The sequence below is a fragment of the Orcinus orca genome, chromosome 20 (assembly GCF_937001465.1).
Source record: "Orcinus orca chromosome 20, mOrcOrc1.1, whole genome shotgun sequence".
NCBI lineage: Eukaryota > Metazoa > Chordata > Mammalia > Artiodactyla > Delphinidae > Orcinus > Orcinus orca.
This window is the reverse complement of record NC_064578.1, coordinates 38,570,468-38,598,197: the sequence shown is the minus strand read 5'-3', so window position 1 is coordinate 38,598,197 and position 27,730 is coordinate 38,570,468. Positions and strand designations below refer to the sequence as shown.

At 54.8% G+C, this 27,730-nt stretch overlaps 1 protein-coding gene across 3 annotated transcripts; it reads right to left on the bottom strand.

The window, feature by feature from the left end:
- VSTM2B (V-set and transmembrane domain containing 2B) lies at positions 1 to 27,730 on the bottom strand. Of its 3 annotated transcripts, none has more exons than XM_049703348.1 (6): positions 27,379 to 27,730; positions 25,920 to 26,543; positions 25,185 to 25,369; positions 24,129 to 24,158; positions 22,367 to 22,838; positions 1 to 708 (listed from the first exon to the last, which is right to left on the bottom strand). In XM_049703348.1, the coding sequence occupies exons 2-6, from the start codon at positions 25,999 to 26,001 to the stop codon at positions 620 to 622; spliced, it is 858 nt and encodes a 285-aa protein (XP_049559305.1). In that variant the 5' UTR covers positions 26,002 to 26,543; positions 27,379 to 27,730; the 3' UTR covers positions 1 to 619. The 3 variants fall into 3 exon arrangements, with proteins under 3 accessions (XP_049559305.1, XP_049559304.1, XP_004284916.2); XM_049703347.1 differs by lacking the exon at positions 27,379 to 27,730 and adding an exon at positions 27,044 to 27,276; XM_004284868.3 differs by lacking the exon at positions 27,379 to 27,730 and having other exon boundaries at positions 25,920 to 26,719.

The window sequence follows — 27,730 nt, the reverse complement described above, 5'->3', positions numbered from 1 at the left end:
TTATTTCAAAGTTGTTTTTTATTCAACTGTTATTCAGCATTATACAATACAGTTTATAAACAAGTGTCTGACCTTGTTTCCAATCTTTATTTAAAAATAAATATTATTGACAGTGAATTTTAATTATGATAAGATGTATCTTTTTTTAATCAAAATGTCTCAAAAGAAATAATTTACTTTAATAAAAAAAGAGAAAAGCCCCCAAAGGAAAAAGTAAATTAAAAATTTCCTAAACACAATAATCTACTAAAAATATTTTGCTTTGTCAGAAAGGCTTTAACCTAACATTTTTACATAGTATCCTAAAGATAACTGCTCAACAGTTCGTGCAAAATGAAGACTTGGAGGAAAAGTTTAGAAAAGAAAAATACATTAAAATAGAGAAATCATTGATCCCATGCATAATGCATGGTCCAAACTCCATCTTATTTGGAAACTAGATGCATTATTTTAGGTGGTCTACATTTGTGTAACTTCCCCAAAAATATGATTTATTTATTTTCCACGTGGACTTGGTCATGCTTCTCTGAGTCTGTCTGCGTCTGTCTGGCGACGCAGTCCTCACCCAGGGACTGGGCAGCCACGCGGGCCCACTCAGGAGCGCAGGACGGCGAGTCTGTCAGGGGCCCACCAGCAGGCGGAGGAACTTATGTACAGCTAACAGGAGCAGGGACAGGAGTGGGTCTGCGGCGTAGTTAGGGCCGGTGCCTGCAGGCGACGAGAGAGGGACAGGGTTAACACCTGATTCACCAGAACCCAGTGGCCTATGCACAGATGGGGGAGGATGAGCCCTCCCCCGGCTGGGCTCTTGATGTCAGCACCCAGCTGGTACTCAGCTGGCACGCAGCTGCTCTGCGCTCGCTTCCTATTTACCGACCGCACAGGAGCTGACCGTGGTCAGACACAGGGGTGCCCCTGCCTGAAGGGCGTGCGCTAGATAGTAGATCCAAAATCCAAACGTTATTTTAGTTGAATAGGAAGACAATATGCTCCCTCTCCACCCCCACCCGCAAGACTACGCTGCAAAGTGGCCTCAGTGTTTAAGGCCCAGCTCCCCACTCCTCCAGAGAGACTCCGTGGTTGCACACAACTCCAGCCCCTCCAACTCCTGCCTGAACTGCACAGTTTTGCATTCACAAACATCCCGCTTGAGGCATCCTGATGTCTGTGCATGAGTCCTTTCCACAAACTGTCAGTCCAGCCCTTGGGGTCACAGTGGGGTGCTCAGCAATCACTGCTGGTGGAGGTGGGTGGGCCAGGGCCCCCCAGCAGTGACCCAAGCACTGTCCTGTTGGGAGGTCACTCCCATCTGCTCCTTCAGTGTGGCCTCCCACCCAAGCCTCTGGCCCACTCCTGGGATGGTAACACCGTGCCTTCCTCCTCCTCACCTGGGCTGCCTGCTCAGCTCCCCGTCTGTCTGTCATAAGGTCTTCATCTGGTTGCAAGGCCTCCTGTGTAACTGGGCGAAAGCCTACCCATGAACTCCAGGCTCCTCACCTGGGAGTGGGATGCTCCCGCCAGGGTTACCAAGAGGAGCCAATGTAGAAGCACCGTGCACGCCCCAGGTACTGCCCAAACCCTGGGGACATCACTACTAACTTGCATAGAATCGGGCTGCATCCGTGGAAGCAGTTTCCAGCCCCACCCTGCTCACCTGCAACATATGGAGGCCTGTCCTCCCTTCACCCCACCTAGCCAGCTGGGCTGGAGCTCCGTACCTGGGAGGAGAGACACAGGAGGCCCTTCCCTGTGCCAAGCAGATGGTACAGAGGTTGTGGCCACTTCCACTTAGCCACCTGTAGGAGCTGCTGCCAGGCTGGCCAGATTTGTGGCTTCCCTGACAAGGCTGGGCCTGAACCCACAACCTCCTCCCCTTTCCAGGTGGAAGAGCCATTTGTCTTTTCTATCCAAGGTGTTTCCCTCAATCCCAAATCGTTCTTGTGTCCTGGCCCCCAGTCTCCCCTCTGTACAAGGAGGGGGTTGGACAAATGATCCAGGACCATTCTGGCTTGAGATGCCAGGATTCCATCTGTTCATTTTCAAAAAACAAGGGTTGTGTTTGAAGATCTGAAATAAAAGAGGGCATAGACCATCCCCGTGCCTGTCTTATCCAAGGTCAATCATTTCTGCACATAGTTCTGAGCCCCCACTGAGAAGCACAAGGACTGGAGAATCCAAACGTGCTAACCTTCCCTTGGGGTATTAATTTTTCACACAGTCGTCACTCCTGGCCCTCCGTGCAGCTTGGCCCGAGTTGACATCCTGCCTGTTGCCATCTGTCACTGGGGAGGACCACGGTGTGGTCACTCCAAAGACTTGGGTCTTCTTTTGCTGTTCTTCATTGCCACGTGTCTCTGGGAAGGACGAGGGTGGATGCAGTGACGGACTAGTTGATGGATGGCCAGATGCCCGGGTGGATTCACCGAGGCTCAGATGCATGGAAACAGGGATGTAGCCAGCAGAGCACTGGCTCCTGGGCACACAGGGCTCACGTGGCCAGACCGGGCCCACTGGCTTCCACATCTCCTGGTGCCGATCTTTTTGCTCCTGCAAACCCTGACACTCAGGCCCATGCAGGCGAGACAGAAACAAGCACGTGAGGCATTTAAAAGCAGATGTGTGTGTGCAATAGAACTCCAGATCCTCAAGGCACTCAGGGGCAGGAGGCATGGCAAATGGGCTGCGAGCCAGGCAAGGTGAACACTGCAGAACGATGGGCACAGGAAAAGGGAGGAGAAATTTTAATTTGCCTCCAAATACTGTTGACTTGTCTTTTCCACTATTACAGTCTCACCTACTCACATTTAAATTTTTTAAAAATTGCACGAGACTTTTAAAAGACCCTGGATTGAAACAACCAGCCTGCCACTGTGCTGGGCCAAGGAGGGAGCAGCTGGGGCTTGGAGGATGGGACTGGTGGCTCCCAGAGGCCAATATCTGGGGAGGGTGGACACCAGGGTCTTCAGTGTCTCTGCTGGTGGATGTCTGGGGGTGGGGGGAGCTAGGTTTGGCTCCTGGGTGGTACTTCATCCTCTCTCTGACCCAGCATCACCATACAGGGGACTAAGGGAGGTGGTATGGGGCAGTGGGCTGGCACCAGGACAGCTTCCAGGCCAGGTTGCTGTGCGACCTGGGCAACACCCTTCACCTCTCTGGGTCCTGTGGCACACTCCATAAAATGGGGATGTGCATATGCATGGCTCCAGGAAACGAGTATGTGCAGGGCATGTCTCACCAGGCTGGGGTCCAGATTAGCAAGATCGTAGTGGCAGACTTCAAAAATGGCTACCAATGCCCCATCCTCCCTCATCTACTTGCCCCCAGGGTCCACACTCCATGATAGTGCCCTCGCACACTCACGCTGGGGCTGGCCACAGGACTTGCTTTGGCCAATGAATAGTACCAAATGTGAAACGAGCAAAGGCTTGAAAAGTGCACTAGGCTTGCCCTCTCTCTGTGGCTCTTGGCACCCACTGCCACGTGAAGAAGACTGGGCTGGCTTGCTGCAGGGTAAGAGCTAGGAGATATCCTGGCAGAGGTCCCTCTAGACCAAGCAGCCCCCAAATGAACGGGCAGATGACCACAGATGCATGAATGAGCCTGACAGACACCAGCAGGAGAAACATCCAGCTGACCCGCAGAATCATGACCTAAACAGATGACTGTGGTGTCACACCAAAGCCACCAAGTTTTAGGTCTTGTGTTACACAACAAAAGCTCATTGATAGATACAGTCTTGTAAACAAAAGGGCCTCAAACAGTCTGGAAGTGAATAAAATGTCAATGAAACGGGCAACACAGTCCTTTTCTGAAAAGTGTTGGAGAAGAACCAGTTTTGAGGGTTGTCCTCCTTTTTTTTTTTTTTTGTGGTACGCGGGCCTCTCACTGTTGTGGCTTCTCCTGTTGTGGAGCACAGGCTCCGGACGCGCAGGCTCAGCGGCCATGGCTCACGGGCCCAGCCGCTCCGCGGCATGTGGGATCGTCCCGGACCGGGGCACGAACCCGCGTCCCCTGCATTGGCAGGCAGACTCTCAACCACTGCGCCACCAGGGAAGCCCTGTCCTCCTTTTAAGAGGAACATTTTCCAAGATAGAATAAGCAGGGGAAACTATCTCCCCAAGCATTTTTTTTCAAGACGGACCGACATGCCTGGACCTCAGGGCAAAGGAGGACTCAGGTTTTGGAACCTCTTACTACATCACCCATCGGATACCCAAATGAGCCAGGGCAGACCAAGGAAGACTGGTTTCCAGGCTGCTCCTGGAGGAAGAGGGGTCTTCACATCAGAATGGGTTAGAATGCAGGAGTCTGGCAGCCCACTGTCCCCCTCCCCACATACTATCCACTTGGCGGGCCACTGACAATTGTCTAGTACCTGGCTGTTCCCCCCCGACCCCTCAGCGTCTGCTGCCCTAGTCCCTGTTCTCACTGTTTCCTGGAGCAAGCTAGGACTGCCCACTGCTGTCAGGGCTCACCTCGACCCTCCAGGGCAGGGGCCAGGAGGGTGCCTTTGGCGCCTCAGTTGAGGCAGGACCTCCTATCTTGGCCTCTTTTATCATGCGGCACGGAGAGGTCTGTGTTCCTGGTGTTCCCGAGGACGTGGAGGCTGCTGTGATGACTGGTTGCTAACAATCTATCTATTTCCCCATTTCCTAAGGCGTACCGGGGACAGCTCTACAACACACAGAAGCTTGCTTATGTCACGGTTAAGCTGGAAAATCAGGCTGCTTGAGAGGTGAGGGAAGCATCTGATGAAGTAGTAGCTGATTCACTCTTTATATGAAACAAATATCACCATGTTGTTAATCATTCTTAAAGAAATCAAAGCTGCTCTGCAAATATAAACTCTTATCATGTGGATGGTGAGTGGGATAAGACTCAAGCCAGAGCCATTTAAAAGGAGCTCCCAAAAATGTGGGCTCACCCAGACCCATGGGCACAGCAAAGGCGCCAGTCCAAGCAGCTTCCACTGGAAAATCCTGCTTCTCTATTTACCCAGCAATGGCAAAACTCCAAAGACCATGTTAGAAAACAACAGGGAACCTCTGGGGCCGTTTATCACCTAGTGATGAAAGTGAAGGAGGAGGCTTGGCTCCAGCCACCCTCTGGGATCCGCACTTTGCCCACATTGTCTGGAGGCCAAGCCTGTGAGTCTGGTTCCTGGGGGGATGCAGAGGTGGTAGCTGGACACACCCACTCTGGCCTGGACTCCTACAGGCCTGAGGGCACTGAGGGGACCACTCGCACTCTGCAGGCATCAGAATCGTGGTGGGCTGCTCCCCAGCTGACCAGTGAGGATGGCTAGCCAGGACAGACACTGCCCTCCCTCCACCTGCCCAGCCCACGCTTCTAGGATCACGGATGGTTCTCCTGGTCTCAAGGGTAACTTCTGTCCCGGCTGTGGTCTGCAGCACCTGTCATGCAGGCTGTGGATAGGAGAGAGCTGCAGCCTCTCCGCTTCCCCACTGCAGGCCTGGGAGCTGCAGCCGAGGGGCCAATCTGGGTCAGGAGTTTGCAAACAGTGCCCCTCAGAGTCTGGTGTTGCCCAAAGGCTGTATTTTTTTGTTTTGTTTGTTTTGGCTATAGCTTAAAAACTAAAAATTTATTTCAGGTTTGAGAAGAGTAAGTAAAACTAAGATACATCTGAGGTCTGGTTCCACATGCAGGAATGGCTAACGGGCTGATTCTGCTCTTATGACCTAAGCAAATTTGGAGGTTCACTCTGTGGGTTTGCCCTTGCCCCCTCCAGCGCTGCACTAGAATATTCCCATGTTGAGTACAGGTAGCCAGAAGGGAACTAGTCCAGTCTCAGAGGACAAAGCCACTCCACCGGTAAGCATGGATATCCTAACATCAGGACTATGATGAGGGTCTGGAGGACAGATCCCTCCTCTGTGTCAAGAAGAGCAAGCCCACTTATGTCCATTCAGCATTTTGTGCTGTCATGACATGTCTTTTGAATAAGTGCTTTTTGGCTAAAAAAGTTAGAAAACCAAGTGGAGTGCCCTGGATGAGGTTCTTTCAGCGTGGATGTTGGATTCTATTCCTTTCCCCCTTTGCTGCCATCTGAGAATGAGAGAAGATGGACACCTCCCAAGTGGCAACAGTCTGAGCTTGGCTGGCCTTTATGGGCTGGACTTGGACATCCACTTATCATGGAAACCACGGTTTGTCTGCCTGGGGCAGCTGGGAACAGACCAGCTCTTACACCTTGTTCCCATCACTGGCCCTGCACCCTCAGCCCTGACCCAGCTCCATCCTAGACCCACGTTGTGAGTGTGGTGGTGGCCAAGCCCAGCCAAAGAGGAAGGCTCCCCTTGGAGCTTCCTGGGGCCAGGGTACAAGGAGTCTTTCTGTGCTTTGCAGGGGCTTGTGGAGTAGAACAGAGAGAGCTCTTAGGAGTCATCTTGGCTACGGTTAGCACCATGCCGTTATCTGCAGGGGAGATGCGTAAGAGCCCAGGGGCAACAGAAAGGCACCAAGTAGCCACTTGACGATTCAATCTGGACAGCAGAAGGGTCTGACTTGGTGCACACAGAGCTCTAAAAATTGTAAATTATAATCCAACATGTAAAATGTGGGAGACTTCTACCTAAAAGCACAGATCCGAATGTCTACTGGAAAGGCCCAAGACACAGCAGCTCTGGGCCTGCTTAGTCACCAAGCTACATGACCAGCAGCTGTCTTCTCTGCAGGAATCTCCTTCTCACTGCTCTCTCCTGACCCTCAGCTGGGCACAGGGAGGCTGCCAGTTACCTCCCTGGCCCCCTGTGCAGTCAGGCCTCCCTTCCCAACCCGCCTCACTCACCTCCACCCCCCACACTTGGCCCTTTGTGGCTGACTGAGTTTGCAACCTCGGAGCCAGCTCTGGTGTGGGATCCAGGGGGCCTGGCTTTCAAGCCGACTTCAAACCTACACCACTGTGTGATGATGGGGAGCTAGCCCTCCTTGCCCTGACATTCCTGGCTTCCTGATGGCCACCTGCACCCATCCTACTCTGGCTCTCTGCCCTCCCCTGCACGCTGTGCTGGTTAGGCCAGGTGGCCCAGCTGCAGCTGGGTGGGAAGATGCCACCTTGGAAGAGGCTACTTCCGTTGTTGATGTTTTAATTTAAGCCTCTTCATGGATATTTATTCAAAGGGAGTCAGCAAGGAATAATCAAGCACTAATGGAATCGGACAGAATTAATTTCTGCCATAAGATTAATGTGCGCTGGTAACTAGGGCAAAAACTAGGAGCAACAAATGGCCTTGGGTTTTAAAGGAAATTGGAAGTGTGGGATGTGGAGATGCGAGAGAAGGGATGAGATGTGGGTCCCTCAGTCCTGTGTTGACCCTGCTCTGCTGGCCTGTCCTACCCCAGCCTTAGGCAGCTGGCTCCTGGGTTTGAGAACAAGCTGTCCTCCTGGTGGGTGACAGCATGCCTACTGGGAGTGATGCCCACGGGCAGCCTCCTTGTCTAGGCAGTGGGAGGAGCCTGAGTGCTCCCGGGCTGAAAGGGGGCAGACACAGGGGTCGCGCCTATTTTAGCCACGCCTCACTGTGCCCTCTCCCCTGCCATGGCCCCAGTGCAGCAGTGACCTCTTAAAGTGTTTTCCTGCCTCAACCGCCACCCCGTGCCTATTTCCCACCTTCTGACGCACCTGGATAACTATCCCTAAGGGGCAAATCTTCAATGGGTTCTCTCTGCCCTCAGGAGAAAGTGCTACCATGTCAGTGCCACTGCTGGGGCTGCTTTGTAATCCTCCCCAGCCACCTCACCCTCACTGCTCCTCTGCCACCAGTCATGCGCTCTGATCCACTGTTCCCTGCCAGCACCTCGAGTGCACTCCAGGCTCACCCTGCAGAACCACTGAGTCCTCCTTTTTCTCTGTCTGGGTCTGACCTGTACCTTAAGCCTGGAACAAGTGCGCCTCCTCCAGGCAGCCCTTTCTGAGCACCCAGACACAGAGGGCTTGGCACAAATGAATGTCTGTGTTCATATGGCCCTTGCCCGTGTCCCCTTCTCCCCCAGCCCCATAAACGGCTTCCTCACATGTCCTACCTCTCCAGCCATGGTGGAACCACAGGTGCCAGAGGGCTGGCCCCAGGCCTCCTCCCCTCCTCTGCCCCCAGCAAGCAGCCCCACCCACATCCGGGGCTCAAGTAGACCAAGCCAAGCACTTTCAGGATAATGATAGCAAACCTGGCTAGCTCCTGCTGGGGCCAGGCACCATGGCAAGCACGTTACTTGAAATCCCATTCTCTTTACTGCAGGAATTACTATTTTATCCCTATTTTACAGATGGGAAAACTGAGATCCAGAGAGGTAAACTGACTTGCCCAAAGCCTAGGGTTGATAGATAAAGTACAGGATGCCCAGTTAAATTTGAATTTCAGATAAACAACTGATAATTTAAGTATATATTTATCCCAAATATTGCATGGGACATATTTATACTAAAACACTATTGACTGTTTATCTGAAATTCAAATTTAACCGGGTGTCCTATATTTTTATTTGCTAAATCTAGCAGCCCTACCAAGGCCACACTAAAATCAATGGCAGATCTGGGACATGAACCCAGACAATCTGGCTTCTGTCCACACACGTAACCACCACACACACCAACTCTCAGGGGTGAAGAGCCAGAACTCTTCTGCCCACAGTGCCTCGGCTAGACCACAGCTCCAGGCTGCTTCTAAGGGAGAGAGCATGGGAATGAGATTTTTTTTTTTTTGGATTTTAACATTTATAATGGCTTTTTAATGTGGTCAACTTTGTTGCTAGCTCCTTTCCAGCTTCTTAATTCCTTTGAAATGAAGTCTTGCCCCAGATGATCCTTTAATGGTGCCACTTAATGAAAATGGTTAACAGGCCTTTCCCTACGGTTAGGCGATTGGTGTCTGCAGGGCCAGGGCAGCCCTGACCACAGTATCAGGGTACTTCCCAGGCAGGGATGGTGGGGGGGTCTCTCTCAGTTCTGAGCCTCGTCTTCAGGGGAGGATCTCCCACCTGCCCATTCATATTCTTTAAACTTTGAGGCTGCGGGATGCAAATAGGCCTGTGGTTCTTTGTTCTTGGTGCTGAGAGAATTCTTTCCTTTAACCCTCTCAGGAGGCTTTGGGAGGTAGGAACCACTATGCCCTTCCACAGGTGAGACAGAGAGGTAAAGTGACTTGCCTAAGGTTGCACAGCTGGTAGGCAGTAGAGGAGTTATCTCTAGTTTACTCCCTGGTATTTTCGAATCAAGTCCAGGACACCTTCCTGACCTTACCCTCGGGGAAAGGTCTGCCTCACCTGCCTCCACACTTGCCTCAGGTGCCCCAAGACCCAGGCAAACTGGGCTGCTGCACAGAGACCACACGTGCCCTCACTTTCCTGCCCCCCCAGGTCTTTGTTGGTGCTGACAGCCCTTTCCTGTTCCCTCCTGCCCAGAACCCACCCATCCTCTGCAGCTCAGCCCAGAGACACCCACAAGGTGACCTCCAAGACAGCTCTTAATCTGTCGGCTTCTCAGCCCTGACCCACATTGCCCCAGGCCCACCCCTGCCCTGGTCCTTTAACCCTCCCTCTTACCACATCAGCGCTCAGGTTGGCCACGCAGTACTCCTGACTGGGCTCTCCACAGCCACTAACCCACTAGCCAGGCAACTGCCTAGCCAGAGGCCAGAGTGTCCTTTTAAAATGCAAAGTACACATCATACCCCCGCCCCGCCAAACCCCTAGAGGCTTCATCTAGGCTGAAGACCTAATTCCTCACTGGGCCCCTCTTCAGCCCCCCTGCACCCTTACTTCTCCCTTCCGGGTCCAGCATCCTTCCACACTGCTTACCCCCTGTCCTCTCATTCACCACCAGCCCCTCCCCTCCATGGGGCTCCCTCAGACACCACATCCTCCTTGGCCCTGCTGGATTGGCCCTGCTGGAGGCTCCCTTTGTCCCATGGGCTCCGGAGCAAGTCACATTTACGCTGGGCTGTGTTTGGGCAGCCACTGCGGTTTACTTGTCTTTAGACTGTAAATCTAAAGACAGGGGTAGAGTCCTCTTTTTGCCAAGTCCTGTGGTGAATGATCATTTTGAATTGCAAATTCAGGGAAGCAGCTTCAATCCTGCCGGGACTTGTCTCCCCTGTCTCCTCTGCCAGTGGGTAAACCCATCATCACCTAGCACCCTGCCCACACCTGCAGTGCTCACAATGTATTTGTTGAACGAATGAATGGGAGTCTTTCTTAGACGCCCCCAGCAGTCTAAGCAGGCATGATGTGCGCCAGGCATCGGCCAGATGCTTCATGTTTGTCATCTTAAACACAAGCTGTATCTCCAAATACACTCTGGGGCTGGAGGCCCATCGCTATCTGACCTTTCAACTGCCCAAGACTGTGTACACACATCTCTTTGTCTACCTTTTCTCAAATGAATTTCACCATTTTCCCTTTATTCCAATTTCTTCATTAAATAATTTTTGTTCTATTAGGCCACGTGCAGCTTTATAAACCGCTTCAAATTTTTCCCTTAGGAGAAAAAAATTTATATACATAAAAATATAAAAATGTATTTGTATATTTTGTATAATTTATATATTTATATATTTGCATGTATATATATATATAAATATTTGGTCTAAATCAGTTGTTTTAAAATCTTTTAAAGCAGTGGAACTCCTTTTTCAAGCTAAATGCTGCGTGGAACCCCAATATTTAAAACCATTAGAGGGGGAACTTCCCTGGCGGTCCAGTGATTAAGACTCTGTGCTTCCAGTGCAGGGGGTGTGGGCTCGATCCCTGGTTGAGGAATTAAGATCCCACATGCCGGGCGGTGTGGAAAAAAACCCACACAACCCCCCCCCCAAAAAAAAATTAGAGGCAGAACTGCTCTGGTTGAAGCTGGAGGTAGGGCTGGCGGCCCAGGGTTCCAAGGAACAAAGTTTGGGAACCACTCATTAGAGACTCTCCAGGGCCCCTTCCAGACCTAAAACTCATGGACTTGTAGATGCTGGAGTGCTGGGGTGCCCATTACACAGATGGGGAAAGGGAGACCTGTCAGGGCTTCAAGTGAGTGGTCCCTTCCCCTCTTTGGAGCATTGCAGCCCTGTTTAAATCCCACTTGTCCCCTCCATAGCCTTTATGCCCCTTGAGGCAGAGTGTGCCCCAAATTCCCCAGGTCAGGCAAACAGTGAACACTCAGTTAATGCCTGCTCAGTGCAGGCTTCTCTTTGTGTGGGTCCAGGCCTCAGTCTCCCTTGTCCCACTCAGTGGAGCTGGGCCTGGCCAAGAAAAAGCAGGAATGACAGACTGGAAGCTCAAGGCTAGGGGAGAAGGGCTGCAGGTCCCTGAGGCCAGCACAGCAAGGACACAACAGCAGTTCCTTCCTCTAGATTCCACCTCGGTGACACCTGGATATTTCTTTCTGTTTCACACTGAGGACTTTTCTTCAGAAACAATTTAACTGAAAAGGTTAACACATTTTAATTACCCAGGGATAGTGCTCTGAAAATTCTATAACATGTGGGCTTCCCTGGTGGCACAGTGGTTGAGAGTCCGCCTGCCTATGCAGGGGACACGGGTTCGTGCCCTGGTCCAGGAGGATCCCATGTGCCGCAGAGCAGCTGGGCCCGTGAGCCATGGCTGCTGAGCCTGTGGGTCCAGAGCCTGTGCTCCGCAGCGGGAGAGGCCACAGCAGTGAGAGGCCTGCGTACCACAAAAAAAAAAAAAAAAAAAAAAAAAAAAATTAGCACAGAGGAGCTGCCCAGGATATGTCACACATTAAAATATGACTCTGTAGAATAGAATGCATTATGAATTATTGCCTTGTGTATTTTTTGTTACATTAGTCTTTAACGTGACTACAGTTATTCATCTGCCCACCTGGAGATTTGATTTTTTAAATGCTTGAAAAAATATATCTATATTAACTTTTACATGTGCAATAGTCATCAAGTCTTGGCCAGGCTACATCCACCAGAGTGCTCAGTGTCCAGCAGAAGGAGGGGTCCCCTGCTCCTGCCCCTCAACAACGTGTGACAGAGGTATCTTCTGAAGATTGAGGGATTCGGGGATCTGGGGCAGGCTGGGGACTGGCTGTGTCCCCTTGCTCTACCCGTCCTTTCTGTGGCCTGGGACAGCAGGCAGAAGCATGACCTGGCATGAAATTCTGGGCCTAGCCAGTCTGTGCCATGCCACCACCTGGGACCTTTCTCCTTGTGGCCTCCCCTTCCTGGAGGACGTGGACTGAGTGTGCAGAGTGCAGGTGTGGGGAATGTGAACCCTAGGCACGTCTGCAGCCCCAGCCCCACTCCTCCTGCAAGGCCCATCTTGCATGCCGCATGCACTCAACTTCCCATCCGTGTTTCATGCACATATCCACTCATCCTTCTTTCTATCCCCCACTTACCCATCCATCCACCCAGTTACACCCTTTTCCCACACATTCCTTCCATCCATCTACCCATCCACATGTCCATTCATCCTTCCTCCCACCCACCCCCAACCTCAGTCATCCAGTCACACATCCTTCCCTTCACTCACTCATCAGATACTTATTTTGCTACCCATCCATCCATCCCGTCACTCATCCATCCAAACGTTTAGTCCCAGCCCTGCCATCTCTTGGCTGGATCACTGGCTCTAAAGTGCTCTCCCCACATCCACTCTGCTGCTACCTCTCCATTCTCCACAACTGCAGCTAGGGTGTCATTTCAAAAAGCATCATGCCCTGCCAGCCACTTGCTCCCCATCCATTGCCAAAAGCCAAAGCCTCCATCTCTGTGGGGTTTAACCCCTGAACTACTCTTGACTTTAATTTCCCCCTGCACCCCTTCTTGCTCTCTCTGCCTTAGTCATAGTAACTCTTTGTCAGGCCTTGCCACAGGACCTTTGCACATGCTGTCCCTGCTTCCTGGAAGGCCCTACTCTCTTTCTTTCTCAAGCCAACTCTTAATCATCTCCCAGATTATGGCTTAAGTGTCATTCCCTCAGGGACCCTTTCCTGACTGGGTCACATCCCCCTATTCTTAGTTCCCATAGCCCATGGGTCCCTCATTTAGAGTGCCAGCAACAGATGCAAATTTTTACTTGCTATGTGACCGTTTGATCAATGTCTGTCTCTCCGTCTTCTGACTCCCAGGACCTTGTTGGTCCTATTCACATTGTGTTCTCAGTGCCTAGCATATTTCTTGCACATAAGATGCTCAATGGACATTTTCTGAATGAACAAGTAAATGAATGATTGAACAAACCAGTGCCATGCACAGTGAATGTGAATGTGGGGTGGTAGGGATACAGACATGAGAAAGAATTGGGCCTGCCTTCCCAGGGCATCAGTCTGGATGGGGTGCTCAGTCAGGCACTGACTCCAGGACAGGAGGGAAACGTTGGGGGCCTAAGAGAGCAGTGGGGCCCTTCTGAGTGCTCAGGATGGATGAGACCCCTTGGGCTGCAGGGTCAGGAAGACTTCCTCCCTCTGTGGAGTGATCCCCCACTACCAACCCACCCTGGCTGCACCTTTTCTGAGCCCCTTTTGTGTCCCAGCTGAGCCCTGAGTTCATTCTCAGAGTACCTGCTGCTCAGTCTGGCCACCACTGCTGGGCCATCAGCTCCTCCCTGAGGCAGAGGTGGGGTCTATCTGATGCCCTGGGCAGCCCCCACCCCTTGGCCCTAGCTAGACCAGATATAGTTAGCTAGGAACCCCTACCCCAGCTCAGAATGAGCCCTGGAACTATGTCAGCTCCATCTCCCCGGGGGTTTATTAAGGATCTTTTCTCTGGGCTAAGCGGCATTTGTGTGATAATCAATTGTAATAAGTGTCATTGTAAGGGGACTGACCTTGCAGCTGGGCTTTCCTGGCTTAAAGAAAACCAAGACCTTCCTGAGGAGAGCCGAAGGCAGCGGTGGGGGGGGGGTGTGGCAGCAGAGGGAGGGGCTCTGGACCTTTGGCTATATCCATCCGTTAAAGGCAGGCAGACCTCCTTCTTGATGAGCCTCATGTGGGGCCTGAAGGGGTCCTGGCCTCCTGGTTCTGCATGCAGCCCGCTCTTCATCCTACCCTCTCCCCATTGGTCCCTGGGTGCCAAGCAGCACCTTCACTGGCAGTCATCAGGCTCAGTGAGCCACAGCGAAGGGATCCAGGCAGGTATGGATATGAAAGACAAAATGCAAGAGCACGTGGTGGAAGACAGTGCAGGCTTGAGCCCCATCACTTGACACGCCCATCCCTGCGGGGCAGCCGGCCTCCCCACACAAGTGGTTCCATCTCGTATGCTAAGAGTCCCAGTGAGGAGGACACTGGGCACCTCCTCTCCACTTAGGCCGGCCCTGGAGGCTCTTTGGCTGCTTGACCGTCACTAGGGGTCCAGGTGCACAGATGTGATGGTGCAATGTGCAGGTGGGACACGAGGAACCATAGTGAACCTGTCCTTGCTCACCAAGGAGCTCCTGACTCATGCAAAATAGCCGCCACCACACAAGGATGAGGACGTGGCATCAGCCCCATTTCCTTTCCTCCCCCCTCCAAATGGCACGGAGGGAGAAAGGACAAAAATAGCATCTCACTGAGCCACTGGCAATCTGAGGGCATTTTCTGTTCTGAAGCTCCATCAGCTCCTCTCCTTTAGCCCCATGACATGCACAGTGCATGGAGGGAGACACGTCTCAGAGCGAAGTCTCAAGATCGGAGCCCCTAGGCCTCATGAAACGACCCTGGCCAGTCAGTGCCATTCCCACGAATAACGCTGATAATAAGATCAGCATCTACTGAGCATTTTCTAGGTGCCAGGCCCTGTGCTGAGCTCCACTCTTTCTGTGGATTATCTCCTCTGATCCCGCCCCTCGCCTTCTGGCACCGGTCACTGGTGCCATCCAGATGATAACAGGCGTGAGAACTTGCATGTGGGAGGCAGGAAGCGTTGGATCAAGGATTCGAATGCAAGCAGCTGGACTCATGTGGAAAATGAGAAGCACAGTACTTACGAAGGGTGAGAGAATGAGGCATGTACTGTGACTTCTGGGTGGCTGGAGCTCTGTAAGTCCCAGAAATAGGGAGATTGGTTGGCATTCAAACCCTGGCCTGCCTACTAGCCAGCTAGCTGAACAGCTAGCTGAATGTGTGAGATGCAGAGGAAGAATTAAGTGGTTGGAAAAGTGGTAACACTTTCTCCTGAACTGTTGTCAGCCTCTCTCAGGTTTGTTTTGTTTTTTCCACCATCATGGGCAGCTCCTTTAAGAGATCTTGTCTAGGCCCTGACTGACCATGGTCTCCCCCCTTAACAGTGCTGGTGTCCAGCTGGGTGCACTCGGGAGGTGCCCTGTTCACAGCTGGCCTTCACACATAAGTAGCCCTCTGGAAGGGTGGTCACTTCTGAGATGGACGGAGCAGAGCCTGAGGGCGTGGTTGAGTGGGTGAATGGTGGGGCCCCCCAAAACACTCTCCTTGAACCACAAAGACCAGAAGCCAGTCCAGAGTAGCTTTGATATTTCAGCCTGGGGGGTGGTAAGGATGGAATGGAACAACCAGTACTTTCCAGAAATAGCCTCACCCAGGATTGCAGATGCAGGGACAAGGCTTCACAAGGCCTGCCCCTCAAGGGCTGTCTCATGGAGGGGGTGGCGTGAGAGGGGGCCCGAGTGAGGTCCCGGTCGGCCTCACACCCTCGCTGCTGCTCAGCACCCCTTGCAGCCGCTTGCACGGCTCTCTGTTCAATGGCAGCTAAACCCTAACCCAGAGGAGGCCGAACTGGGTAATCCATGTTGTATTTATAGCACACCTTCCCTGAGAACACCAAAACCACCACCAAGCAGGCTGTTTCCCCCAGAAGCTACATCCCAGGGGAGGAGGTTTGTCATCCTTCATAAGGAAGAGGTAGGGATCAGCAGTTGTAGGTGCTGGGCCTGTTTGCTTGTAATCTTAAACTCTCCTGCAGCCCTTACATAAGACAAAATGAAGCTTCTCACTGCTTTGGAGTTTCCAAGAGATGCCTAGTAACCGTCAGCAAAGCATGGGGGAATAGAAAAGATGAGACTTTTTTTTTCCTTGTGCCGCAAAGGTGTCTTAAAACCAAGTTGGCATCTGCCATAAAGCTTAGAGGTTTAGCCCACAGCCGAGCCCTTGCCTCTGTCCACATGGGGCAGAAGTAATCAATATCATATTACAAAAGCTCTTGACCTCACTTATTCCCATGGATGCTTGGGGAATCCTTAATATTCAGAGCTTTTAAAATGTGTGCCTGGCATATTTAATGAGAAGCTTCTTGGTGGGTTCGGCTCCCGGTGACACTTAGAAAGCCTGGCTCTCCGCCCTTCCCAGGGGGCTGCCACCCTGGCTGAAGAAAGGGTCTGGGCTCTGGGGAGGGGACTGTTGGATGAAGTGGGGCAGAAAGAGTCATGGGGAACTGCAGAAAGGGGGGACATCAGTGAGATGTGTGTGTGGCATACACTAAGTACTCAGTGAAAGGCAAGTATTATTTATCATTATTACAATCCTTAGTGCAGCTGTTTCGTCCTTAATTTGGGGTCTCCCTGATGCTGAGAGAACAGCCGCACAGTGAGCCGACTGACTGCTCGGTGATGGACAAAGGCCCTTCCATTTGGTGTGACTTTCTCAATCCATGGGGCACAGAGTGGGGAGGAAAAGAGAGGCCTCCAGAAACTTCCCCAGGACTGACCTAAGCAGGAGGACAAAGCCCCAGGAGCCTCTTTCAAGCCTGAAATCACACACTGCCTACAGGAGGCCTCCTCTGATTGCCTCAGCTGGATTGGGGCTATCCTCCCTCGGGACTTCCACTGACACAGACAGCTTTGTCCTGGAGTTCCACGGGTGCCCTTGATGCTCTGAGCTGAGTCTGTGACTGCAATCACTGGTTCCTGCTCATGGCAACCATGGGACTGGCAGACGAGGGAGGGGACACCATGTAGTTGATAATCACACACGTTTGCCACTGATGTGGGTGCCTCCTGTCAGCTGTGAGGCTCAGCCATTTCCTTTATGAAATCCTTTAATTTTCTCTTTCAGGATGCTCAGACAGCCTCACTTTCTCTTCTCTGGGACGATTTTTGCCAGATTTATTTTCTCTTTAATTATGATCCTTGTGTCACATCAGAGCTTGAGGGAAGAGTGGATTGTTTATTTAAGGTGATGGTTTTCAGGTCCTTGTGGGCCTAGGGAGATGGGAAGACCAGGTGACTGCCGCCTGGCTTGCTGGCCTAGCTGGAGACCCTTCCCACTGCAAGGAGATTCTCCCTGGTCACACTGGCATTGTTTCCGCCAGCTTTGTCATCCACCAGGGGCATGGGTCGAGAGTAAGTGCCTTCACCTTATCCACAGTCCCCTTCGGTCATGGTTTACGGTTGCCATGGCCACACCCAAGGATGCTCCTCTTGATGGCTCCCAGCAGTAACAGTTTCTCTAAAGCTGTCACACCTATGGCCTTGGTTGTCTTTCTCTCATTATTAATTGAGATATTGAGAGCCAGTTCTCTGTGTGGGCACCAGGCAGCAGTTTGCCACATCCAGCTGGTTCTCTGTAGGGGCCATGGTGGCTCTTCTCGAAGCCGGAGCCCCAAGGCTAATTATAGGTTCACACGCCACAGAGCTGATCCCCAGGTCCCTGCAGAGGGGAACCTCTTGCCAACATACAAGGCATTTCAGCTGCAAACTGTATTCTATTAAGGCCACACTTGGCTTCATTGTGGCAATTTTCCAGCTAGAAGGGTTTATCTGGAAGATACCGTTTTGTTTTCTTTCTTTTTTTTTCTGGAAATGGCAGGCAGCAACAAAGTGTTCATGAAATATTTTCAGTGTTCAGATTAATTAGGAGTCAGATTTATGAACATGGCTAAGAAGGAGCCCAATCCCCTGTGCTGGCTCTGCTGTGTTAATCTAGCCCATGTTATTTTTAAGCACAAATATCAAAATGTCTTTTGACAAATGAGATGTGAAATGAATGAGTTTTGCACATAAACTTTTAGTGCAAATATGTATTTGGCTACATTGGGCATGTATGGAGCATAGGAAGGCTTTTCTGGCCTGGCTGTGCGGTAGCTAAAGTATGAAGTTCTGAGTAAGTACCCTCATCCCTTTCCTAGCATTAGTAAAGAGGCTTGCTTAAAAAACACAGCAACACAGTGTTGTCTGGGGCTTCTGACTTCCTCCCAGGAGCAATTGCTTAACAATTGTCTGGGGAGGTGGGCTGGGACCAACTCTGAGGTTGCCAATCTGAAATAGCTAGTGTATCCACTCAACCCAGGCCTTATGTGACCTCTTTAATTAGAAACTCAGTTCTGGGTTTGTCTTGGAGTTGGGGTGGGGCAGAATTCATCTTCCTCCCTTGAGAGCTGGGTTATTCCCTTTGTCCCTCCAGATCCACCCGTCGGCTTTCTCCACTCTGCTTTGAGCCCCTGGAAGCTGGCTTGTATAGCCTGCATCACCTGGTACCCTTACCCTCCATGCCCAGGAAGGTTTGGCCAATGGGAGGCCCTGACAGGGAACTGGAGGGCAGGAGAAGAGTGAGGTTCTTGCTGGGCTACTGTGGGTCGGCTGTGTCCCTCTCCCAAGGCCTCAGCTCTTTCAGGGAGGCCTCTCCGTCCAGCTAACCTCTCTGGGTTCTGCTAATTGCTCCCTCCCCTTGCCCCTTTCAGGCCCTTTTAGGCCAGTGGCTCTCAGTGCTACTAGCCCTGGGGACCAGTTCTCATCCTTAGCTGTCCTAACCTTGTTCACACCTTTAAAAAATACTCTCACTGCGTCTCCTCCATGACTCTGCTTGAGTGTGCCATCTGCTTCGCCAGCATCCTCACTGCTATACTCTGCAAACACCCTTGCCTGGTAACCAAGGGGCAATAGTCCTTCCTCGTCCCCTCCCCTCTAAGCTGCTAAGAACTGAGAGTGGAGTGAGGAGAGTGGGGACAGCAGGCGGGGGGAGCAAGACTGAGGTCACCGCCTCGAGCTCCCTTTCTGACTCACGCTGGTGGTGGCTCTGAGTGATTGGCTGGGCTGCTGCATCCCAGGGAGGCTCGGGAGGCCCAAGCACTGCTCGACAACACAGCCCTATAGAAAGGTTACTAATGCTGTGACTCATAACATAGTCTGCAGTCTTCATTCCGTCCACAGCCCACAGGCTTGGCAGCCTTGAGTGGTGAGGCGAGATGGGGCACTTAAGATGGTATGGGTCCCTCCTTGGCATCAAGCCATTCAGGTATGTTTGTGGATTAGAAGTCCTCTAATCCACTTCTCCATGCCCAGAGTGGGACACAGAGGGGCCCACAGCACAGTGATTCTCCCAAGAGCTCACCTGGAGAGTGGAGGTTACAAGCCTTTTGGTCTTCCAGCTGAAGGCCCCACCTTACTGGCCTTCCAAACTGGAGATGGAGAGAAATTTGGGGTTCTTTCTGAGATATGTCTGCATGGTTACTGGCCTGTTCAGGAGCTAGCAATGGTTTTGGGGCAACAGAGACCTTAGGGGCCACCATACCCTATCCTAGTTGCGCTGCCCTGTCAGCCCTGGTGGGAGCCCAGCTGGCTGTGCTTTCTCCAGGGAGGGCAGAGGAGTCGCCTGCCTGGGCTGCTGCCCTTATCCACGTGGGCATTAATATGCTGTCCTGTGGCTGGCAGGTGCCATCAGAACTGGGCTAACCTGAGGACCTTCCAGAAAGAAGGGCACTGTCCATGCCACCTTCCATGGTTGGGTTCCTGCTATAGCGATGAGTTACCGTGGAGCCTCCTTGTGGTCGAGCCCAGAGACTGGACATCTGACCAGCCATGGCAGGCATAGTCAGGTCAGCCTTGGTTAGGCTCAGGGGGTCAGGCTCTGGCCAGGGGGCAAGGGAGATTCAAGCAGGAATGATCTCTTTTCACATAGCGCTTCCTTGACCAAAGGCTTTAATGATCCCTGTTGCTCCACTCAGCATTCAAGGCCCTCCACAGCTTGCCAACCACCAGCCACTCAGCTTCATCTCCCTCAACCTCTCCTCTTTGGCCAGAGCAGATAATGGCCTTGGTGATAACAATGAGCCTTATACAGCAATTTCCATTCTGAGTTCCCTCTGAGGTCAGGGATTACTAAGTATTTCTGAAAGAAGTACTTTCAGAGATGGTAAGCCACTTGCCTAAAGTCACACAGCCAGTAAATGAAGGAGGCACAATGCATATCTGGGCTTCTGGCCTTCCAAATCCTCTGCTTTGCCGCTCTACTCATGGTCTAGGGGATATCCCAGAGGAATATTCCAGCTCAAGACACACATGTTTACTTGCTAGTGCCCAAGGGGATGGGGCAGAAGGGTGTTTTCTTCATCAACTAAGCCAGTCACCCTGCAAGTGAGTAAGCGCTTTTCCAGTATATGTACTGTGTGCTAGTCAGAGATGGCTACGTGCCCCATGATTCAGGCTCCTCTTCCACCCTGAATAGATGAGGCTGGATAACAGTTGCCAAGCTGAGGACATTTTCTAGCCTGCCTTGCATCTGTTGAACAATCTGACTGAGTTCTGGCCAATGGATGAGGGTGGAATTAACATTTACCAGGCCTGGCCTTTAAAAACTTCCTTTGTCATTCCCCATATCAGCTTTTCTCTGAGAGAATTAAGCCCTACCAAAATGATCTGAGTGGCCATTTTCTCAATCTTACAAGAATGACAGATAACTAGATCCATTCTAAATGCATAAGAAAGAAGTCAATTCATCACATGCAATGTGTGCCTTAGAGCCCTAGGGCTTGGTTTGCTCAGGGAACTGGGTTGAGAAGAGCTGCTTCCATTCTCTTTTCCCTTGTTTGTGGGCTGTATGTTGATGCCCAGTGTGAGCTTGGAAGCCACCTCTTAAAGATGGTAGAATTTCTGTCAGCCTGAGTCCCTGAATGACTGCATGGAACAGAGCCACTCCTCCCACCACCACCCCCCCCCCCCGTGATGTAAACCAGAAATAATACATTTGAATTGTGTTAAGCCTCTGGCATTTTGAGGTTTTGCACAGAAACTGGTATTATCTTAAACTAATATGGGGGAAAGCTCCAAGACAGGTGGGGGAGTTTGGGGAGAGGACCTCCACAGGTTCCCAGCTGACCCACCTTCCCCCACAGTCTGGGGGAAGGTCTTGTGGACCCTAAGGGGGACGAGGCCTCCAGATGTAGCCAGCAGTCTGAGCCACATGGAGAAGCTCCCACAGGGAGTATAACTTCGTGAGAAACAACTGAACTGATGTGGAAGACAACTGGCAGGGTCTGAAGGCTTAAGAATCAGCCAGGGAGGGAGGCTAGGATGCCTGTCTCCTCGGATTCAGCAGGAGATCCCAGGAGCCTGCATCCTTATAAAGTGCTGATGCTGGTGGCAGGTGGTCTGTACTTTAAGAACCATGAGAGTAGGGCATGACAGTGTGCTCCCTGCCCCCCAGTAGGTTTATATACGACTGTCCCAGAGCCCAGCCTCCCAGTGATGCAAGGACAGTAGAGATGCTCTCTATGGGACTGTGCATCAAACAAAACTGAGAGGGAGTGATGAGCCTAAAGTCAGACACAGAGAGTGAGTACTGGGGCTGAGCTCATTTCTGAGGCCCCATCTTTGAGTTGGGAGTGGGGGATGCCTTGGGAGGAAGGGCACATTGGGCAGTAGGCCCTTCCACCCTCCATAAAACCTCACCACTGCTAAGCAGCCCCTCCTTCTCCAGACCTGCCTGCTCTGCAGTCAGTCCATTGTCCTTACTCTCTGTTCTCTGACTCCCTTCTCAACATCACTCCCTTCCCCTTCCCCCAACCCTCTCAGCTCCCTAGGAGAGCAGGCCTTAACCTCTGGGTGCCCTTCTAACAATAGCAGGGCTCCATCCTCACCCCCAACCCCCCACCACGAGGGCCTAAAGCAGACTGGAGTGGTGAGTTATAGCAGAGCTTGTGTCTAGGACCAGCCTGGAGGTAGCCAAGGAGAGCAGAGCCTACACAGCCAGGCCACCCTTGTTGGCTTGAACAAAGTATGTCTGTTCAGTCCAGTCAGGCACCAGCCAGACTTACCAGACCTGAGTTGTAACCACCTCCTCTCACTCTAGACTGGGTGCTAGTGCCCACCCTTTAGGCGCTAAGGGTTCCAGGAGAAAAGCAGGCCCACTGCCGTCGGAGGGCAGCCCGCAGGGTTCAGTTCTCCCAACGCAAGGAGGGCTCCCCTCCCTCCAGCCCGTGTGTAGCGGGAAGTCGCTGGCTGGGCAGCGCGCACACTCATAAACACACGTCCCGAATGCTCCAAGCGGCCAACAGTGAAGGCAGGAAAACAGCAGGAAGAGCGCAGAAGCGAGGCTGCGGAAAACGCTCCCGGGCGCACCCAGATGAACCACCAAAGACTCTGCATCCGCAAACTACCCGAGCTGGACCGCCCCTCCGGCGAGAGCCACCCCCGCGCAAGCGCGCCCTCTCGGCGCCGCCCTTACCCGAGCCGTGCCTCTGGCGCAGAAGGACCGCCTCACGGGGTGGCGGCGACGCTGAGGAAGCAGCGGTCGCGGCCGCGACAGTGGTGGCGGCTGCGTGGGCCGCGGAGTTGGCGGCGGCCTCGGGGACTCCGGGACCCGGGGCGGCGGTAGGGCTCCCGGGAGGCGGGCTTTTGTCGCCATGGCCGGGCTCCGAGGTGGCCCGGCCCGCGGCGCCGACGTTGTTGGCACTGGCGGCGCTGGCGGGACCGTGGCGACGCGGGCCGCTGCTCTGAATGTGGGACACGGCTTCGGCGGCCTGCATGTTGGGCGGCGCGAAGCGTGAGAGCACGCGCAACAGCGCCTGGGCCTTGTGTTCCTGCGTGTCGTCGTCGCCGTAGTCCGACACGCGGCACTCGTAGACGCCCTCGTCCTGACGCCGCACGGCCGACAGCCGCAGCCGGTGCGAGATGTCATTGCCCTGGACGCGCACGGTCTGCAAGAGAGCGGGGGGCTGGGGTCAGAGGCCGGGATGGGCAGGCCCGTAATCCGCGCTCCTGGCCAGCGTAGTGCAGCTGTGCCCAGCCCCGCAGGGCGCTCCCAGGCCACAGCACCCCAACACTTCTCAGACCCGGCTCTGCCCATCATCATGATTCAGGTTTCCTTCACCCCCGTGGCTCCCCAGTGGTATGGAGCTCCCAACTCTGAGTGGACCCTGGGTGGCCCTGCCCATTGCATCGAGTCTCCAGCTGCCCCATATCTTAAAGGAGTGCCTCAGGTTGCACCCACTGCTCATACAAACCTACCTTCGCGTCTTCCCATAGCTTTCCCTTCAGAGCCGCAGAACCCACCCCTTCTTCCTCCCTCTGGCACCTTGGAGAAACCTCAGGCTCGGCCCCGCATCCACTGTGAGGTATGGCCTTACGTCCGGTCCTCCACATCTACTCGCACTAACGTTCCTTAATTCTAGAATCCGGTGGACCGGGGTGGTGTCCGTAGGAAAGCCGCCTTGCCCTCAGAGTGCGCATATATACCTGCTCCCGGCTCCAGCCCTTCTCAGCTAACCCTCCGCCCTCCCAAGGAGGCAGGTGATGCAGAGGCTGCTGCCGGACCCGCTCAGTCCCTGCTACTTATGAACTTGCCTCTCCGCGGCAGCATGAAGCTCCGGACAAAGCTCATCTCCCTGCCGCCTGGTGGAGACGCCAGGGAGCAACAGCTTTGTAGCCCTCACCGAGCGCCCAGAGAACCGTCACCTCTGAACCGAGCATAAGACCTGGTCGTCTCCAGGCCCTGATACTTCCACGCTCCAGCTGGGAAAGCTTGGGCACGTCTCCTCCCCAACACTGGCAAGACTCCTCCCCCTATCACAACTCCCCAAGCCAGCCCACAACACCCCGGCACCGCGACCCGCAACCCAGGCGGAGGAGAGGGCTGCAGCGGAGCGCCGGGTGTGTGCAGGGCACGAGTGGGGGCCACAAGCCTAAGCACCAGTCGCAGCTAGGGCAAGGAGACTGAAGGAGAATTTTACAGGTGACTGTACAGAGGAGGAAGGAGATTCAGGCCTGGGACCCTTGATTTACACGAAAGAGAACCCTATCCGCTACCGGTGACAGACGGCGCCCCGACACGCCAAGCAGCCGACAGTGCAAGGCTGCGAGTAGGGCCCTACACCGCACGTCCGCTGAGCCTTTCTAAAAGGGAGGAAGCTGCGGGGCGCAAAGCGGCCAGAAGGGCGCAAAGCGGCCAGAAGGGGTCTCCCGCGGACCGCGCTGGGCTCAACACTTACGCTGATTTTAGTTGCGTCCTTATTTGTTACCTAAAATGCAAAGAGGGAGAGAGAGATATTAGGCTGTCGGCCTTCAGGCTCAGGGAACTCAGATGAGCCTCCTGCAGGAGGATCCTCCGCAGGCGGGCTGGGACTCGAAACCGCTCGGGAGGTAGCCACAGCTGAGGGCACGAAGGACATCAGGATTTTCAGGAGTTTTACCCTGAAGGAATCAGGGCTTGCAGCTAGCATGGCGCCCGGCCAAGGAGGGGCTGCCCTAGCACACCTGCCTGCCAAAGAGGGGAGGCTGGATTGCCACCCGGTGGGAAGAAAGGCCAATTTCCCTCCGGAGGAGCATCCTCATTCCCTGCTGTGTTTCTCTAAACCCCTTGGATGGAGGGGCTGGTGTATCTGGACAGGACCCAGTGGGAGATGTGAACAGTAACTAAGGGTGGGACTCTGGGTAGAGGGTAGGTAGGTGGTGTGTGTGTGTGTGTGTGTGTGTGTGTGTGTGTGTGTGTGTGTGTGTGGGAGAGAGAGAGAGAGAGAGAGAGAGAGAGAGAGAGAGAGAATGAGAGAGCGCCAGTGCTAGAGACTGTGGTTTAAGAGGCAGATGGGCAGTGGGGGAAGTCCCTCTGATCCAGCGGGGGCTGGAGGTAACCTGTACACCGTGCTCTGCCGGCCTCTGGAACGCAGCCCAGAGGAGCTTAACTCCTTGGCCCTGTGCCCTGGGGACCTCAAAGTGGCAGAGGGCAGGGAAAGCCCGGCCCCAGCAAGGGGTCTTCTTTCAACACCCAGCACCCATCAGCCTCTGGGCCCGCAGCCAGTAAAAGCAGGCGAACTGGATGAGGTGCGGCTTCTTAGGGGCCAGGCGTGGAGTTCGGGGAGGTTTCCGGCGAAGGAAGTGAATTAACAGGATCTGGGGGTAACAAATGCTGCTGTTGAAGGTGCTGTGGGCATGGGGAGGGTAGGAAATGGGTTGCATCACAGGGCGGCACCCTGCCTTCCTCGCCCGGGTTACCCCAGCCGCCCGACACGAGCCGGGTGAGCACGGGCGCCGCGTGGGCGGCCGGTTACCTTGCTCCGGGCGCCGGGCACGCTAAGCGCCAGCTCGTGCAGCAGCTCCCGGGGCGGCTCCTTGAGGTACCACCACTGAATCTCCAGCGAATACGAGGTGGCTCCGCTAGCCCGGAACGCGCAGGGCATTTCGATGTCGTCTCCCTCCCGTACTGTCACATCTTTGGGGACTTCAGTAAATGTAGCTGGGGGCGGGGGAAGAGAGAGGCGTGACCAGCTGTGGGGCGGAGGCCTGGGGCAACCCCAGGAGAGACGGTCGGTCCCCGGCTCGCTTGGCCGTGTGCTTCCCACCCCCCAGCTACTAGTGTGGCCCAGGCGCTGGCAAAGTTCGGTCGAGCAGCTGCCGGGCCGCAGGGGAGACCGGCTACAGCTGCAGGCTGCTTCCCTCCAGATCGCGAGGGGCAGCAGGGGCGGCTTACGCTTCTTCCCCGCTCCTGGCCGCACTATCAGAGCCAGGCTGGGGCGCGCCAGCTCCCGGCACCCCAAGCAGCCTGTCCGCAGTTGGAGCCCCGGTCCGGCTCCGAACGACCCGGGCGCGGGCGCCAGCGATGCGGCGACCCTTTGCCTCTCTCCACCCCCTACCCCGCCGGGCCCGGGCTGCACACCGGGATTGCTGGAGACTGTGAAGCTTTCCCCTTCTCTTTCTCCTCCTCCTCGGCGACAAGGGCAGGCTGGCTCTGGCGGCCCCGGCAAGGACCCCCGAGCCCCTAGCGGCAGCAAAGTTCCCGCGCTCACCGTCGGCCACGAACAGCAGCAGGGCGTGCAGCAACAACGGCGGCAGGTATCCGGGGGCACCAAGCCGGTTCCTCTGTTCCATCTCCCGCAGGGGGCGCGGCGGCGATGGGAGCGCGGGCGCGGAAAGGCAGCTGTGGCGGCAGCTCGGGCTCGGATCCGGCTCGGGCTCGGGCTAGGACGTCTCCGAGCCTGCCATGGCCCCGCGCGGCGCTCCCTCCCCCGGCCGCCGGCGGCCGCCAATCAGCCCCGCTCCCTCGCCGGCTTGCCCGGCGCGGCTCCGGCTGGGGGCGCTGCTCCGGGTGCGCAGAACGCGAGGTCCCGCCGGGAGGCTACTGGCGATCGGTCCGTGCCTCCCTCTCTCTGGTTATACACTGGACCGATGGGGACCCGCAATTCAGTCTCTGCCGGGCGGGCCGGTCAGGGGCTGGGCCGCCCCGGGACCCATCCCTGGCCAAGAGAGTGTGCGCCTCGGAGCCGTGAGCTTCTGCCTCTCAGTTTCCTTCTGGTTTGGCTCCCGACTGCCACCTCCTCCGGCTCCCGCCCAGCCCTCCCGCTGTCGCCTCCGCCGGTCCCTCCTCGGCTCTTTCTGTAAGGCAAGTGGGCGCTCAGCCGCGGCGCGCAGACCTGGAGTCCGACCCAGCGCAGCGCCGGGGAGAGAGGGTCCGGCGTGGCCGACCCAGAGCCGGAGAGAGGCAGGAGTGGGGGAGGGGAAAGAGAAAGGGAGGGGGCTGTCAGTGGCTGGGCACTGTGCCACCTCCACCGCTGCATCACCCCTCCCTTTCCCTCCCCTCTCCTCCCCTCTCCTCCCTTCCCCTCCTCTCCCCTCCTCTCCCCTCTCCTCCTCTCCCTCCCCTCTCCTCCTCTCCCCTCCCATCCCCTCCTCTCCCCTTCCACAGCAGGCACCGCCCCCGCCCCGGAGCGCCCCCCCCACCCCGGTCGCTTGGAGGGACCACAGTCTCTCTGGTTGGAGCGCAGCTGCGCCCCGCACCCGCTTTGGCTGGGGGTCCTCCCACCAAAACTCTCCCTTGCTTCTTTCCAGCCTCCAGAGCCGGAGACAGCCGCTTATCCCTGCGCCCCGCGGGTTCCGAGGCCCTCTCCGCAGACCCCCGCCCTCAACTTCTTACCCCGGTTTGGGCAATAAGCTGCCCCGCTCTTTGTCCCAGGCCCAGGCCATGGCGGGTGGGTGGGCGCCGTGGGCCCGGGAGAAGGGCGGAGCGCTGTGCTGGGCCGGGGACGAGGCTGGGTGACGGCGGTAGCGCCGGGAGTCTGCAGTGTGCGAACGAGAAGTGAGCGCAGAGCGCCCGGCGAGCAGGTGCCAGTGGCGCGGAGAGCGCAAGAGCGAGCCAGAGAGCAGCAGCCGTGAGTGACGGCAGAGGCGGCGGGGGTGGGGTGGGGTGGGGGAGCGCCCGGCACGACTCAAGGCCCCGGAGGTTTCCGGGCGGGGGTGGGGTTCCTGCACCTTGTTCGCTGACCCCTGCGTCTCCACTTGTTCTTCGCGGGTCGCGGCCCTCGCTTTACCAGGTGCAGGGGGGTATCCCGAAGAGGCAGGAGGCAAAGGTCGGGTCCACAGCCGCGTTCCGGAGCCCATCCCCTGGCTTCGCATCCCCCCGCAACCCGCACCTCTCACAGCTTTCACCCGGAGCCTTCTCCCTCCTCAGCCGTCTGCGGGGGTGCAGTCTGGTCCCCAAAGGGAAGCGTGGGGTGGGCTTGTGGTTTGGAGGGGCACCTTGCTGTAGGGGCGACTCCCACACCTCGGCTTGGCTCTCTCTTGCTTCCCTTCCTCAAGGGAGACCCCAGTCCGTGGATTTCAG